Raw genomic sequence first — 15,050 nt, forward strand, 5'->3', positions numbered from 1 at the left:
TAAGGACTCAGACTGACACAAATAATAAATGGCCAAAGGCTGAGGAATCATGGAGTTAGGAGACCCTCACATACCAGCAGTAACTTGGCAGCTACACAGCAATACTGGATGTATTCTAAATTCGATTGTCACTTTTTTCTTCCTCTGGGCCTATACGTACAATAGTCTACCTACTTGTTTTGCTGTTGTTATTGTTGTTATTCTGTTTGATAGACAAATCAGCATGGGTTAGGTTCAGAGCACACTGGCAATCGAAAGAGTGTTAAAGAAGCTGTAAGACTACTCAAAATAATCACCCAAGAAAATCTCCAACAGTTTTTTTTTCCCCTCACAGTCAAAGGCCACCTTCAAAATGTCAGCATGTGCTATAGCTAAATGTTATAATACAGTTTGTATCACAACAGCAGCAAAAGTCTTATGCTGGACATGCACGTGTGTCTTATTCCCTTGTTTTCCGTGACACGATGTCAGGCTAATGAAAAAAATTGAAAGTAAAAAAATCTATAAGCATGACTTAGTAAAGATTGTTTTTTTATTCACTAGGAAGGAATTGTATTTTTTTTCCTCTTCTAATCACAGTACATTTATGAATGATATTCATAACAAGACCTGACATTGTTTCTTACTATATAAGCATATATACTACTAGTCAATGTGAAGTCACCTGAGGCTCCATAAAAAACATAAGCAATCAAGGTATCCACAAGGCAGAAGGTACTCACCAGTATTTTTCAAAGGAAGCTGAGTTTTTACAGTGTATTCTGCACATTGTGGTTTTGGTTTTGATTTTAAAGAACTTCAAACTATATAAGGATGTGCTTGATTTGATTTCACATCTACTTTTTTAAACCTCTGAAGATATCTTTGTTCTTACTACCACTCCACATTTTTCACACCTTCAATTCTTTTAACTTTGTTCCTTCACACTTAAACATTCAGTGCAGCATCTTCTGATGCAATTTGTAGAAAATGTTGCTTGCAACTTCTTATATTAATTGCTCTGTATATGCTACAGATTGGTGAGCCTCAAGGTGTGCAAAATTTTGTTTAGACACCGCAAAGCCACCAATTTTCTGCACTTTCCACATCTCTTCAACAAATAAACTTTGGAAGAGCATCTAGTTGGTGTGGTACACCTTTTCCAGTTGCATTCTGGCTGAAACAGTAGCACAGCTTTGTGTTGTTGAAACTAAAAAGATTTTAAAGAGGAGAAAATAAAAGGAAAACAACCTGACACATGACTTGAGGCTTTAGTCCACCTAGCTTGATTTCTTCTTCCTAATCACTGTCAGCAGCAGATGCCTCTATGGAAATTGTATGAAGCTCCAAAAACTGGACGGGAACCTTAAGAGATCTCTCAGCATGCTAAGGAGACAGAGTGCACAACCAGTCTACAAAAATGTTCTTTTGACTGTTGCAGTATTTGGTTCTCAATCTGCTAAGAGTCCCTTGTCTAGAATATTACAAATAGAAGAGAAAAACGCAAACTCTGTCCCCAACAGCTTTGCTCAGCCCTAACAGGTCACAGAGGAAGCAGAAGTTTGAGCTCTGCTCAAGCTCTTGGATGTGAGGACAGGGCACTGATAGTCTCGCTTGAGAGCTCACTGCACACCCAAACCACCTCCTGACCGCACGTCTGGTGAGCAGGTCCCGGCAGTTAAAGGAAGAAACAAGGGAAGCAGTGGCAACTGGCTCTCCTTTAATCTTCTTATTTACTATAAGAATAGGCTGCAGATGAAAATTCAAACCTCTGGTTTAATTTCCTATGACAAGCTGCACAGAATTAAAGAAAAACTGTAGAAACAGCCATTTTTTTGTAGCTAAAAAACCCCTCCTTGTAGAATCCCCAGAACACACAGAAGAAAAAAAAGTCTTCTCTAAAAGACAGAAAAAGCAGGAAAGCAGGTGTCAAAACAGTTTGACCAGCTACTCCAGAACTGCTGCATTATTTCAGTCATTTATAAAGTAAAAATGTGCCCAGCAGCTATGTGGGCATCTTACAAAGATTATCATATGTCAGCTGGAAATGCTCCTATGAACAGCACAGATTGTGCTGGTTTGGCAGCAGTGCTTCAGTCTTGTGGCAAGAAGTACAAGGCTCCTGGGAAATCAACAGTTACTTTTTGCTTGTGTTTATCGTCTCTTGGATTTTTCAAAAATTATCTAACAAAAGTGTGAACACAGCCACAGTCACAAGGCAGAGTGGGGGCAAGTTTCAGCAACATCAGAATTCCAGACACACGTCCCGAAGTGTAGAACGACCGCATGAATGGGATGAATGAGAACACTCTACATAATAGAGAGTTATACTCCCCCTGAAATACAGCTACACAGTTAAGGAACACAAGCAGAGTGCATTCATACGAAGGAAGGTTTATATGAAGAAATCTACTGCAAGCAAACCTTCCCTTTGGATTAGAATTACCTCCTCCTTTTCCATTTCTGCCAAGATTTGAAGAGAGATGGAGGGATAACATAATCCCACACTTTGTAAATCTACTTAATATCCAAAGAAATTAGTTAGGCTAGTATTCATCCTATGCAAAGTACTTCCATTTCTCATGATCACACAAAGTAAAATGAAAGAATTTGGGGGGAAAAAAAGAATATTTAAAATAATTTTTTTATGGTTGGCATAAATCTGTTCATCTGCTCCTTCTGAAAATCTGGCAGGTAATTTACTTTAAGAATCTGATGAAAACTTAGTATATGTATTATATATTACTGTATAACATGCATATACACACACACGTATAGGCAGTCACAGAGTCAGGCCTCAGTTCTCCAAGACAACATATGGCGTGTAGCTTGCTTATGACAGAGCAGCAGCAGCATTGCCTCCTGAGGCACACCTCCCCTACCAGTAGAAGCCATCTGATGGCAAAAGAGCAAATTCCAGCTATGTATGCCTTCACCTTCACCAAATTAGTCAAGTCTTTTTGACAGACTATTAGAGACTGAAGAACGTTTTTCCTGAAGGGAAAAGTATGAGAGCTGGGACCAGAGCTGGTTTAAGTTCCAGCTGACATCCAGTAAGAAAGTGTGTCGAAAGCAAAAGAAATATAATTTTTCTTTACATGAACTAAGCCACACTGGAGCAGACATTACGACATCTGTAGGTGTGTGACAGTGATTACCAGGGATTAGAGGAAAGGGTAAGAAATAAAACCAGGAAGGTAGGTTAATAAAGTGTCATTTAATTACACTGCTCAAAACAGAAACTCCACACTACAACAAAAATAGCATGAAAGCAATCATTTTGCGGAATTATTGTTTATTGAGAGCAAACCCCACAGATTTATTTTGCCTAATTTTCAGACATGATGAACTCCTTTTGAGAGAAAGGTGGAAAATTCATGTCATGCAGCACTCCTAAAAATTGAATTTCATGTTGCCATCTACCAAAAAGTAACACGGAAAGACGCTCTAGAATAAGACTGCCAGAAACTGCCAACATGCACAATACAAAAGAGGTGGTAGATCAATGCTATGGCAGTAATAGCCAATATATATCAAAAGAAAAGCAGAAATACTTCGATCAGCTGCAGGCTCTAAACTAAACTCTGGAAATTAACCACAGATGATTCACAGACACTGGAGAGCAGTGGAAGATTAGAAAATAGTGGTATTTAATGAGGCATGTAACGGCCAAAGAACTACCGCCAAACACAAGGCATGTAATGGCCAGACAAAGAACTACTGCCAACCACGTACGCTGCTTTTCTACAGTGCCAGGCAGAAGTGAGTCTTCCTTTTAGGCAATTGAGAGTGTGGACTATTCACATGTATCATGCGTGGACATTACAGAGTACTGTGCACGCTGTGAAATGATGGCAGCCCTTTAATGAGAAGTGCTCAGCACTTTATAGATCAAACCTAAGGAATGAAAAAAAATATATGGCAACAGCTGACCATGACAAATGAATGAACCTACTGCAATGAGAGAAAAAAAAATCCCACAAGTAAGGGAAAGGCTTAGCCATGCAACGTGGTCAACTTAGCTGGTGAAAGTGGAAAGAACAAGAGGGTAGGACAGAGTGCTTTAGAAAGTGTGCTCGGTCCCACAGGCTGAGCCCCAGCTCTTACCACCACATTAGACTGGAGCAAGCAACTAGCAGGAGGAAGGATGTTCTTAAAAGCAGAGTCATAACTGCTGCATCTGTTTGGACTTAATGTTCTCAGAGCTGCTTTAAAGAGGTTTCACCCTCTGACAAGCATTTTGTGCATGAGCACACATGAGAAAGAATGAGTCACTACTAGAGTTAGCAACTAAATCCACACTCTGACCTATGCATTCAAAAATACACCATCAGACCTTCTGAAGCTGGCTGATTGGGGGATGGGATAGAGTGCTCTTGCCTTCAGTCTTTGGTTCAGGCTTTTATTTCAAAAAAAGTTGCCTAATAGATTCGTGACATTTTGTGGAGCACAGTGGTGACAGCATTCAATCCCCCCAACACAGACTAGTCTCCCATCAAATCAGCCCAACAGCCGCCACCTTTTATCAACTATGCTGAAAGCAAATAGAAGGATGAACAGTCCTTTTCCAGAATATTGCAATACTGAAGGGAATATATCCATTTACAGGAGAAAGGAAACCTAAATTACACATAAACCATCTGAATAAATCATCAGACACAGAGCACTTTATCTGACTCCACTGTAATGCTGAAGGGTCATACCCAAAAAGGTAAAGCAGCAGTGGGAAGTTAGACGCACCATCCTGCTTCCAAGAATCATCCTGATTTCTTTTAATAAGCTCCCACTATAGATCATCTCACTACCAAAATCTTACATAAAGCAATGTAAGCAATACATTCACTGTACACATAAACATTTCACGTGAATTTTATTTGTCTCCATCTTTTTGCAAAGTCTTCTAAGGACAACAGTACCGTCAGACATCATAGAAGCAAACTTTGGCTAGCATCCACCTGTGAAGACTAACATGCAGGCTCAGAAAAAATCCTTCTCTCCATCATCCACAACAGTTTTCATACTCACATTCCCTAGTGCACATTCCTAGCATAGGAGTCCATAAGAAAGCAGAAAGGAAGAATCCATACTAGCAGAACATTACTGATGCTATGGGATCATACATTTAAGACTTATTGTAAGTTTCATAAAACTACTTATCCATTAGCTTGCAAAAATAGAAGACATTGTAACCTTAAAGATCTATAAACCACCATATACTTTAAGACAGCCATTTACCCAGAGAAATTAAGATATCTACTTTATCTTAGATGCATACAAAGCACTTAATTTTGTATTAAGGCCTTAATTTTAAAATTCAAACTCCTGAAAAGACGTCTTCATATTTCATTTGAGACAGGCTTCTTTAGTTTAGCTTAATGCTCCTTTTATTTGCTTTAAGCTAAAATAAGCTTGCTTCAACTGAAATAACAGAGAATATACCAAGATATTCAGCAATTTTTTTATTAAATTATTTTACACTCATACTCTTATTTTAACCTCTGCAACTCCCCATGGTGACAATGTTATCAATTGCCTTCATCGGTCGCTGAAGGTTTTTATATTTATAGCCACACTCATTTCAGTCAGGCTGCAGTGCACAGACATCACAAACGTTCAGCAACATAAAACATCAAACAGGTAATTTTGCCATATGTCTTGGTGGCATCAGAAATACAGCTCAGAACTTCCTGCTTCCAAGTCCCATTTGAGCTGAAGGCATCTCCATGTGCAGTTTGGAGCAGGAAGGCTGCTACACACCACAGAAGGCCACGTGTAGCCTGCCTGTAGCCACCGCAGCCTGCCTCACGTCATGCTGCCTTTTCAGACAAGGGCTCTAGACACCATCTACTTGTCAGGAGCATACCTATTGAAGACAACATTCTCTTCATCATCGTTGCTTTTCCCTCCATCAGATCAGCTACAACTTTGTTTTTTGGAACTGATCTCAGAACCACAGATCCAAGAGGTGGGATACTCATGCCTGCCCATTTTAAGTGCTCCACATGTTACCGCCTGCCATATGCCAAGCTGCATGTTGCAGTGGGACGTTATGCCCTTGCTCATGAGAAAACACCAACCAGGTGCTGCACCCACCTTCACAATCAGACTCCGGTGCTCCTCAGACTGACTGAAGTTCATGCCTATTTCAAAGATATTCATCGTTCCTTCCTCACACAGGCTCATCCAGGTGTGATATTCTTCACGCTCCGGCAGTCTATCCCAGAATGTCTTGAAGACCTCCCAGACTGTTTCCTGACACACTGAAGGCACAAGAAAGGTCTGGTGTTAGTACAATAGGAGTGCTTCCGTGGCATGGGTGGCCAGAATAGTATTGTTCAAATGTCATATGCTTTTCAGTACATTAATATATAGAATACAGTGACTATACACCTACATGTAAATATGTATTGGGTTTGTGTGGCAAGGTTTTGGTAGCAGGGGTCTATAGGGGTGGCTTCTGTGAGAAGCTTCCCGTGTCCGACAAAGCCAAAGCCACCCAGCTCCAAGATGGACCTGCTGTTGGCCAAGGCTGAGCCCATCAGTGATGGTGGTAGCGCCTCTGGGATAACGTATTTAAGAGGGGGGGGACGGGACAGGATGACACGGGCGGGGGACACATGACAAAAAACCTGCACAATGCTAGCAGCAGTCAGAAGAGAGGAGTGAGAATATGAGAGAGAAACAACTCTGCAGACACCAAAGTCAGTGCAGAAGGAGTGGGAGGAGGTGCTCCAGGCACCGGAGCAGAGGTTCCCCTGCAGCCTGTGGAGAAGACCATGGTGAGGCAGGCTGTCCCCCTGCAGCCCATGGAGGTTAATGCTGGAGCAGATATCCACCTGCAGCCCATGGAGGACCCCACATGAGAGCAGGTGGATGCCCGAAGGAGGCTGTGACCCCATGGGAAGCCTGTGCTGGAGCAGGCTCCTGGCAGGACCTATGGACCCGTGGAGAGAGAGGAGCCCACTCTGGAGCAGGTTTGCTGGCAGGACTTGTGACCCCATGGAAGACCCACGCCGGAGCAGTCTGTTCCTGAAGGACTGCACCCTGTGGAAGGGACCCATGCTGGAGCAGTTTGTGAAGAACTGTAGCCCGTGGGAAGGACTCACACTGGAGAAGTTCATGGAGGACTGTCTCCTGTGGGAGGGATCCCACGCTGGAGCAGAGGAAGAGTGTGAGGAGTCCTCCCCCTGAGGAGGAAGGAGCAGCAGAGACAAGGTGTGATGAACTGACCACAACCCCCGTTCCCCGTCCCCCCGTGCTGCTGGGGGGGGGGGGAGAAAATCAGGAGTAAAGTTAAGCCCAGGAAGAAGGGAGGGGTGGGGGGAAGGTGTTTTAAGGTTTAGTTTTTATTTCTCATTACCCTACTCTGATTTGATTGGTAATGAATTGAACTAATTTCCCCAAGTCGAGTGACAGTAATTGGTGAATGATCTCTCCCTGCCCTTATCTCGACCCACAAGCCTTTCATTGTATTTTCTCTCCCCTGTCCAGCTGAGGAGGGGGAGTGACAGAGGGGCTTTGGTGGGCACCTGGCATCCAGCCAGGGTCAACCCACCACAGACTGACAGTGAAGATCTGGTGGATCTTCCACATTCATGCTACTTCCCTCCCTGATTTATTTTACTGAAGTAATTAATTACTTCATTAAAGAATAAAAGAAGAGAGCAAGAGAGAGTACACTTGTCCCCTAACAACCATCAAGAACAACAGTATTTTCACTGAGTGAAACTGCCCTTGATCAATGGGTCAAGTTTTTAGAAAATTTAGAAAACCAAAATAGTATCGCAAATGTCCTCACAGAAAGTAGAGCTGGAGCTTAATTTGTAAGAATGATAGTTGCACTGATCAAAGTTTTAGAGGCTCAATCAGTTACAATTCCTTTGGACTCACCTTTATGGGGAATTTAAAATAAGTTTCAGAAATTATAATTGCATTAATAATTTGAAAAACAAGGCAGGATGATGACACAACAACGTAATATGCTAAGAAATAAGTCAATCTCTAACCCTACTACACATATGCACTGAGAAAGAAATAGACATTCTGACTGAAGACAGTCTGCTATTTAAGGGTTATCTTAAGAGTTATCTTGTGTTTATCAGGTGTTTTAACCTCACTATCTTGCATGTGCTCTTTGCCAATCAGAGTAGTTGGTCACATAACGCTCAAGCAAGAACCTCTCTGTGACCCAGTATAACTGGAAGAGGGGAAGATTTATAGGATTTTCCTTGTGTCCTGGAAGAGAACAACATTACAAGGAAAACAACTCAAAAAAAAAATCACTCGCAGCAGATGCCAGCCTGGAGTAGTAGCAGACAGACCTGCTTTTTGGCCTTAATCGGATTTTGCTACTTATAGATACGCAGTTCAGCAGAGGAATGCTTTGCATTCAGGGAAAGTCCTGACATCATAAGCAAGACCCTACAGGGGACTGACCATGAAGCTATCTTTGGAAAGTAGTCATCTTCAATCAGCTTAAAAATACGCTCCAGGCTGCCAAAACCAGTGCCTTACTGCTATTTCTTCTTGATACTCTGTATTCTGAATTCCAAAATCGATTAAATGTACTTGTGTAAAACTTAACACATAGATCACATATGGAAACATACCTTCATTCAACCAAGAGATGGACATTTTTCTTAAAGGCAAAGGCTTTATAAATAACAAACTTAAGGAACAGTTTCACATGCAGTAGAACCCTTAAAGCTTAGCTGATTCTGGCACACTGGATGGCACCATGTAGAAAAAGCTCTTTTCTCCACCCCAAATTTCAGTTTATCAGAGCAGTTGAGACCGTTTCTCCACTGTGGAACTCTACAGATACACAGATCTCTCTCATTTCCATGCCACACTCCTGACAGCTTTCCTATATGGAGATGAGCCTTGTAGCTCATTTGATATGTATAACTAGAGAAGAATACAGTCCTCAAACTCTGCATTATTAACTGTCAGTAGTATATTACTGCTCTAGCACCCCTCCAGCTTCCAGGTAGTTAACTTTATCTGTAAGACACAGTAATTAGGTAAGGAGTATCAGAGACGCTTCCAGTCAGTTTTGCTTATGCATCTTTATTAATCAGAAATAAATAGCCAAATTTACAAGCATCCATGCATCCTCTCACATTCCCCCTCAAGTTATGTTTGCTGCCTCAGCAGCTGAGGAAGCAAACTCTTTGAGGCAGGGACATTTCCATATCACCTCTGCGCAGACCTCAGGCAATGAAGCCATAATCCTCCTCTGGGATTTCTGGATCCTGCTGGACTACTAATAAGCTTCCTGAAGCAGAATAACATCTGTAGTATCCTCTCTACCATCCCACTCGTAAGAGCTGGAAAAGACCAGGAAAAGACCAAAGTCTAGCTTCCAATCCGGAAGCCTACACTAAGGAATACCACTCACTCTCATTTCTTTTGGCAGTACTTGTATCCTGCATCCTGACTAATGGATCTTTCACTCCAGGTGCAACATTATACAGCAACAATCCTGCAATGAGATTATTCCCTGTGGCTGGGGTAAGTCTTCAGCAGGCTATCAGTGAGAGATGAAGCTACGGCAATAGCTTGCAAACACATTGCAGTGGCACTTCTAATCCTGCAGTTTTCAAATGGCAAAGGACTGGCTTTCCAGTTGCAAGTAATAATTGGCAGTAATCATTAAAGGCAGTTTTCCTTAATGCTCTTAAATAAGTTTAATCTCTTTTTTTAAAATAAATGTGATGAGATAGTATCTTGCGAGAATACAAGCTGCTGCTGTATGAACAGTTGTCCCAGTCAGCTCCCAATAGATTAAGGATTTGTTGTGTGTCCTTTCATTTGGGATTACACACCCCACTGAATTCCAATCCCAAGGGCTTTGTGCCATCTGTGGGCTCCAAGACCATTAATCAGACCTAAGCTGTCAGAACAGGGTCATATTTTCTGTGGAAAGAGGAAAGGGGACGTGGATAACAAGTCACATTGCCCTCCCTAGCCTGTGTCCTATCTTGCCATTTCTACTGCAGCGACCAGTAACAAGCTGGATAATATGGTGCAAATTGCTTCAGAAGGAAAAGGCTGGCTCATCTCTTCCTCTCAAGTAGTCTGAGAGTTTGTTAGTTCTGACACATAGGGAAGGATTAAAAACCCCAGGCAAACATCTGCCACAACTGCCATTTAAACACTCCTGTTAGCCTTGCCCAGGAAACTGCATCCTCAGCCATGGTGACCTGCTTGCCACACACAGTCACCCCACAACCTTGTTGACACACAGTCCATCTCGTCATCGTCCTGCTTATTCCAACTGGCCAGTTTGTAAAGCAGGGGATTGCTTTGCAGGACAACAAATCCAGGCTGTAAGGGCTCAACCCAAGAACCATCCCCAACCATGCTTACCTATAAAATTGTCCTGGTTTCAGCTGAGATAGAGTTAATTTTCTTTATAGTGGCTGGTATGGGGCTATGTTTTGGATTTGTGCTGAAAACAGTGTTGATAATACAGAGATGTTTTAGTTGTTACTGCACTGGTCAAGGACTTTTCAGCTTCCCGTGCTCTGCCGGGTACACAAGAAGCTGGGAGGGGACACAGCCAGGACAGCTGATCCAAACTGGCCAAAGGGCTATTCCATACCATATGACGTCATGCTCAGTATATAAAGCTGGGGAAGGAGGAGGAAGGGGGGGACATTTGGAGTGATGGCGTTTGTCTTCCCCAGTCACCGTTACACGTGATGGAGCCCTGCTTTCCTGGAGATGGCTGAACACCTGCCTGCCATGGGAAGTAGTGAATTAATTCCTTGCTTTGCTTTGCTTGTGTGTGTGGCTTTTGCTTTCCCTATTAAACTGTCTTTATCTCAACCCTCGAGTTTTCTTACTTTTGCTCTTCTGATTCTCTCCCCCATCCCACCAGGGGGGAGTGAGCGAGCAGCTGTGTGGTGCTTAGTTCCCAGCTGGGGCTAAACCACAACAAAAACGTTGAAGAGCAAATTCATACCCTGGCTAAGAAAAGGAACAATTTTGTTTCAGTCTCTCTCATACACCTTTTCAATGTTTTCTAGTTAGATGAGAGTTGCCACTCCAAGCACAGAAAAAGAACAGCACAGTTTCTTCAGCGCGGTTCAAATCACACTCATGTAAAGAAAGAGACAAGCATGATTCTATCTCCCATCTCTCCTTCAGGTACGTCAAAGAGGGAGCTAGTTCTTATCATGGCTTCACTGATGCGGCCACCCAGGGAACTGAAGAGACACCACCCTTACAGTGTGTTCAAGTTCCATAATAAATGTGATTAAGCTTCTTTTACCTTGAAGGTGGAGCCCACCCCTGTGGTGGGTTTTCGACTATCTGCTGGCCAGGGAGGTTTTTCAAAGTTTCTTATCAACAAATTGTTGAGAACTCCCATATAAGGAAAACATGTTTTTCATAACTAGATTATAAGCATTCTGAGACTGTAGACAAAACTTGGAGACATAAAAACATAAACAAAGTTAAACAAGGCTTGACTTCAGTAAATAACTATATTTCACTGTATAAAAATAACTCACTATGTTTCCTTTCTGACCTTCCAGCAACTTGCCAGTATCTGTGCCACATATACTATCTACCTATGTTGACAATAAATGAACCAATTTTTGACCAATATTTAGAATAGCAACTCCCTGAAATCAAAATACAAAATAAAAGAAAATGAGAGTCAAGGGGGAAGGGGGGGAGCCCAAACAGATTTGCCAGTAAGCTTTTTGACTAGCAATGTAACTTTGAACTTTAAATATAAAATGTTTAAAGTAGACGGGGAATGGGAAAAAATTGCAGCATCAGAGTTTACAATAAATTGACAGCAGCCCAACAATTCAGAGTTATAACTGAACCTGCTTGCTTAGTCAAATATGCTGTGTTAACATACTCCAACTATTAAGTAAACTAAATCTGCTGTACAGGCTTTGCGTGATGGTCTTTCCAGGAATTGGGTTTCTAACAGTAGCTGCAAAACCCTTAAAAACCAACCAACCAAGCAGCCAGCCCTGCCAGGATCGGGAAGGAAGGGCCAAGCAGACCCAGCAGTGCTGCCACATGCCACCTGAATAGCAGATCAGCCCTCAGGGCACGTGAGAAGAGCCTGTCTTCATGGCTAGATCTCACGCCAAACTTTCACTAGCCTGCTACAGGGGTAGCCACAGGCACAGATATATGGGACAGCATTAGCAACACCAGGCCCTGGAGGAGATAGGATTTACGATGAGGCCTCTAATCCCTGGCAAACAATACTGATTAAAAGCATCGTAAAATCGAGATCAATCTTTTAAGGCAGCGAGCTAAGAGCCTTGAAGCTACACGTGGGTGGGAAGGTAAGCTCCTCTAGAAAATTACTTCCTTCATCCCATGGCTGCAGTAATAAATAACTTGCATTTTAGTGTTAACTGATCTCTCGGCTACTTTACAATTTTCCTCTGAAGAATTCAAATGTTAAAAAAAATGAAGGTTTATGAAATAACGAGAAGCTCCCTCCTACAGATATGCAATCATTCCAGCTGTCTCTAGGAAAGCAAGTAGGTATGCAGAAGACATGTAACTGACTGACACAATAAACCAGAATTCAAAAGAAGAATGCAAACCAGATGGCTTGTTCTGCAATTTTTCCCCAAAGTACATTTTGCATGCACATACTACTTTTTGCATGTACTCCATCCTGAAATTCCTCAGAAATTAGAAGCCACTTAACTCACCACTGAGATAATCATCTTCAAGGTGAGAGAGGAGGTAGGAAAAATTGAAAGATCAGCATGTTTGGCCCATGCCCTTGTGCAAACTTACACTGAGCAAAGTGTCATAAGTACTTAAAGTAGGCAAGGTCTTGACTTTTGAAGGCCATAACAGGTTTCAAAGGCTGCCTCAGAAAGCCAGACATGTAGTAAGACCATGTGAATCCCAGCATATCTACTCCAGAAGCCGAAAAGCCCAGCCCTTGGGAGCTTATGTGCTTCAAATGCAGTGTTTACGCTCAAGTAATACTTAAAAATAATAGAGAATGTCCTGAAAAGCTTAAGATAAATTGTGTTTCAGCCAAAACAATTCCACATAGGCAGGCACAAGCTCTTTTCAGTCCTATAAATCTGCAGGAAGGGGTGAAAATTTGAAGTTTATTTGAAGCTTCCTTTCCTAAAGACTTCATCATGGTTTTCAAAACCTCCAGCTAAGATCTGTGATGAGATGATCTCTCTCTCTCTCTCGCTGAAATACTCCTGTATGGCTACCTCTCATGCACCTGGGTAGGATACAGCATCTCTGTGGCTCCAGCTTTACCATTCAGGATGCATTTACCCCTCAAATGAGAGACAATTAGCCTATTACACTCAGTCCGTGCTCAGGGATTTCTGAGGTTAACAGAAGGGGCACCACACGACAGCACTGGGCACCTAGCAGGGGGTAGGGTGGCTTTCTGCCCATTTGTGTAAGTGGGCAGTGCTGGAGTTTATCCCAGTTAAATCCCATTAGTGCTTCTTAAGAGTTGAATCGTGTACAGCGGCTAGGAGCACTGAATCAGGCTGAATATTCTATTTTGAGGCAACACGAAGCCAACTCCTTCTCTCTAACAATTTCTGCACAACTGAATGGCTTAATTGCAGTGGGTTTTGATAAGGACTACAGTGACAGGGAGACTGACAGACACCTCCTAAGAGATCTTTTCTGCAAAGACTTCATGAGCACTTGCTAAACAAATTAATATACACACACGCAGAGAAATCACGTCATCTATTGCTGAAATGCTGCTGTGTATGGCCTATAACATAGCGACCCTTAAACAATATACACAACAAACTATTTTAAAATTAAAATAGTTGAATGTGAATTAGCTAATCCACATGAAAGATTTTTTTCTTTTAACACTAACATACTAAACCCTAGCACATAAACTATTCTCATCAGTAATATTCCAGTAACTACAAAGGAGTGTCTTTCATGGGAAAAGTCAAGCTTTTTAGAAGCATATGCTGACATCTAAAAATTCAAATGTCGAGGGAGACAGAACTAGACCTTCTACAAATAAACTTCAGAAGCTTATTGGCTGAGTATGAGCTATGCATTGTATGTGCCAGGGATGAGGGGGAAACAAGGAGAAAAGGTTCACTCAGCTAGACACTTTATTTATTGTATGCTTGTTCAGCCAGGTACTTTTTATGACTTTTGATTGTTTATTTTTACCATTATTCAGCAAGATTTGAATCATTTGTAACATTTAGGATTTCAGCATCAAATTGAAACTTCACTCTTAACTCTGTCCATGTGTAGAACATAATATCATTATTTCTAAGACTTTAGTAAATAGATTTGAAGTGACCCAAGAAAGGGGAAAATGAGAAAGCTCAGTGCTATGCCCAAGATTACCAAATCTAGGGATTATAATCATGCACAGAACTTCATTCCTGAGAAATACCTTCTATTCTTTCCAAAGTTCAAAAATGTCCTTGTCTCTCATCAGCTACGACACACTAGAATACAGTCTACTTTCTTCTTTGGTCAGTATCTTTAAACCCTATCTTTAGATTTTCAGCTTTATCTGAAGCTCTGGCTGACAAAAATGGTTCTGGCAGAGAGACTATCTGATTTACTCATGTGAAAAGAAGATGTACTCATTCACAAGCATACACTGAATTGTTTAAGACAGTGGATCACAGTAGGAAAAAATGCAAATAGAATTTAGGAAAAGTAGCCACCAGAGTAATTGCATCTTGGAGGTGGCAAAGAGCAGCAGTATTAACCCTGAGCCATGGTGTCAAAATCCAGCAGCCTTTGTTTTACCCAATTAGCAGGCATAGGACAGGGAAACGGTGCAAGCCATGCCACCTTGCAATCCTTATCTTGCTTTTGTTCTACTGGCTAATTCAACTTCTAAGCCTACTACAATCCTCAGCCATCTACCGGCAATTTACACCAAAGGAAATGGACAGATTCACTGGATTGTCTACATAAAGTGACTGGTCATGACAGACTTTTGGTCTGAGCAGGTATGGCTATTTTTCATATAATAATTTTTATTTAACAGGGGCTTGGGCTACCATCTCCCTGTCAGCAGTAAAGAACATCATTATTCATAATCA

At 41.7% G+C, this 15,050-nt stretch overlaps 1 protein-coding gene across 4 annotated transcripts in view; it reads right to left on the reverse strand.

Moving 5' to 3' along the window:
* IMPG2 (interphotoreceptor matrix proteoglycan 2) overlaps positions 1-15,050 on the reverse strand; it is a 66,822-nt gene that overhangs the window by 44,136 nt on the left and 7,636 nt on the right. For all 4 annotated transcript variants that reach the window (XM_072883935.1, XM_072883944.1, XM_072883926.1 and 1 more), the window contains one exon: positions 6,073-6,239. In XM_072883935.1, the coding sequence (XP_072740036.1) occupies positions 6,073-6,239 (167 nt within the window). The remainder of the gene's footprint in view (positions 1-6,072; positions 6,240-15,050) is intronic.

Source organism: Ciconia boyciana, chromosome 1, assembly GCF_034638445.1.
Source record: "Ciconia boyciana chromosome 1, ASM3463844v1, whole genome shotgun sequence".
In the NCBI taxonomy this organism is placed as follows: domain Eukaryota; kingdom Metazoa; phylum Chordata; class Aves; order Ciconiiformes; family Ciconiidae; genus Ciconia; species Ciconia boyciana.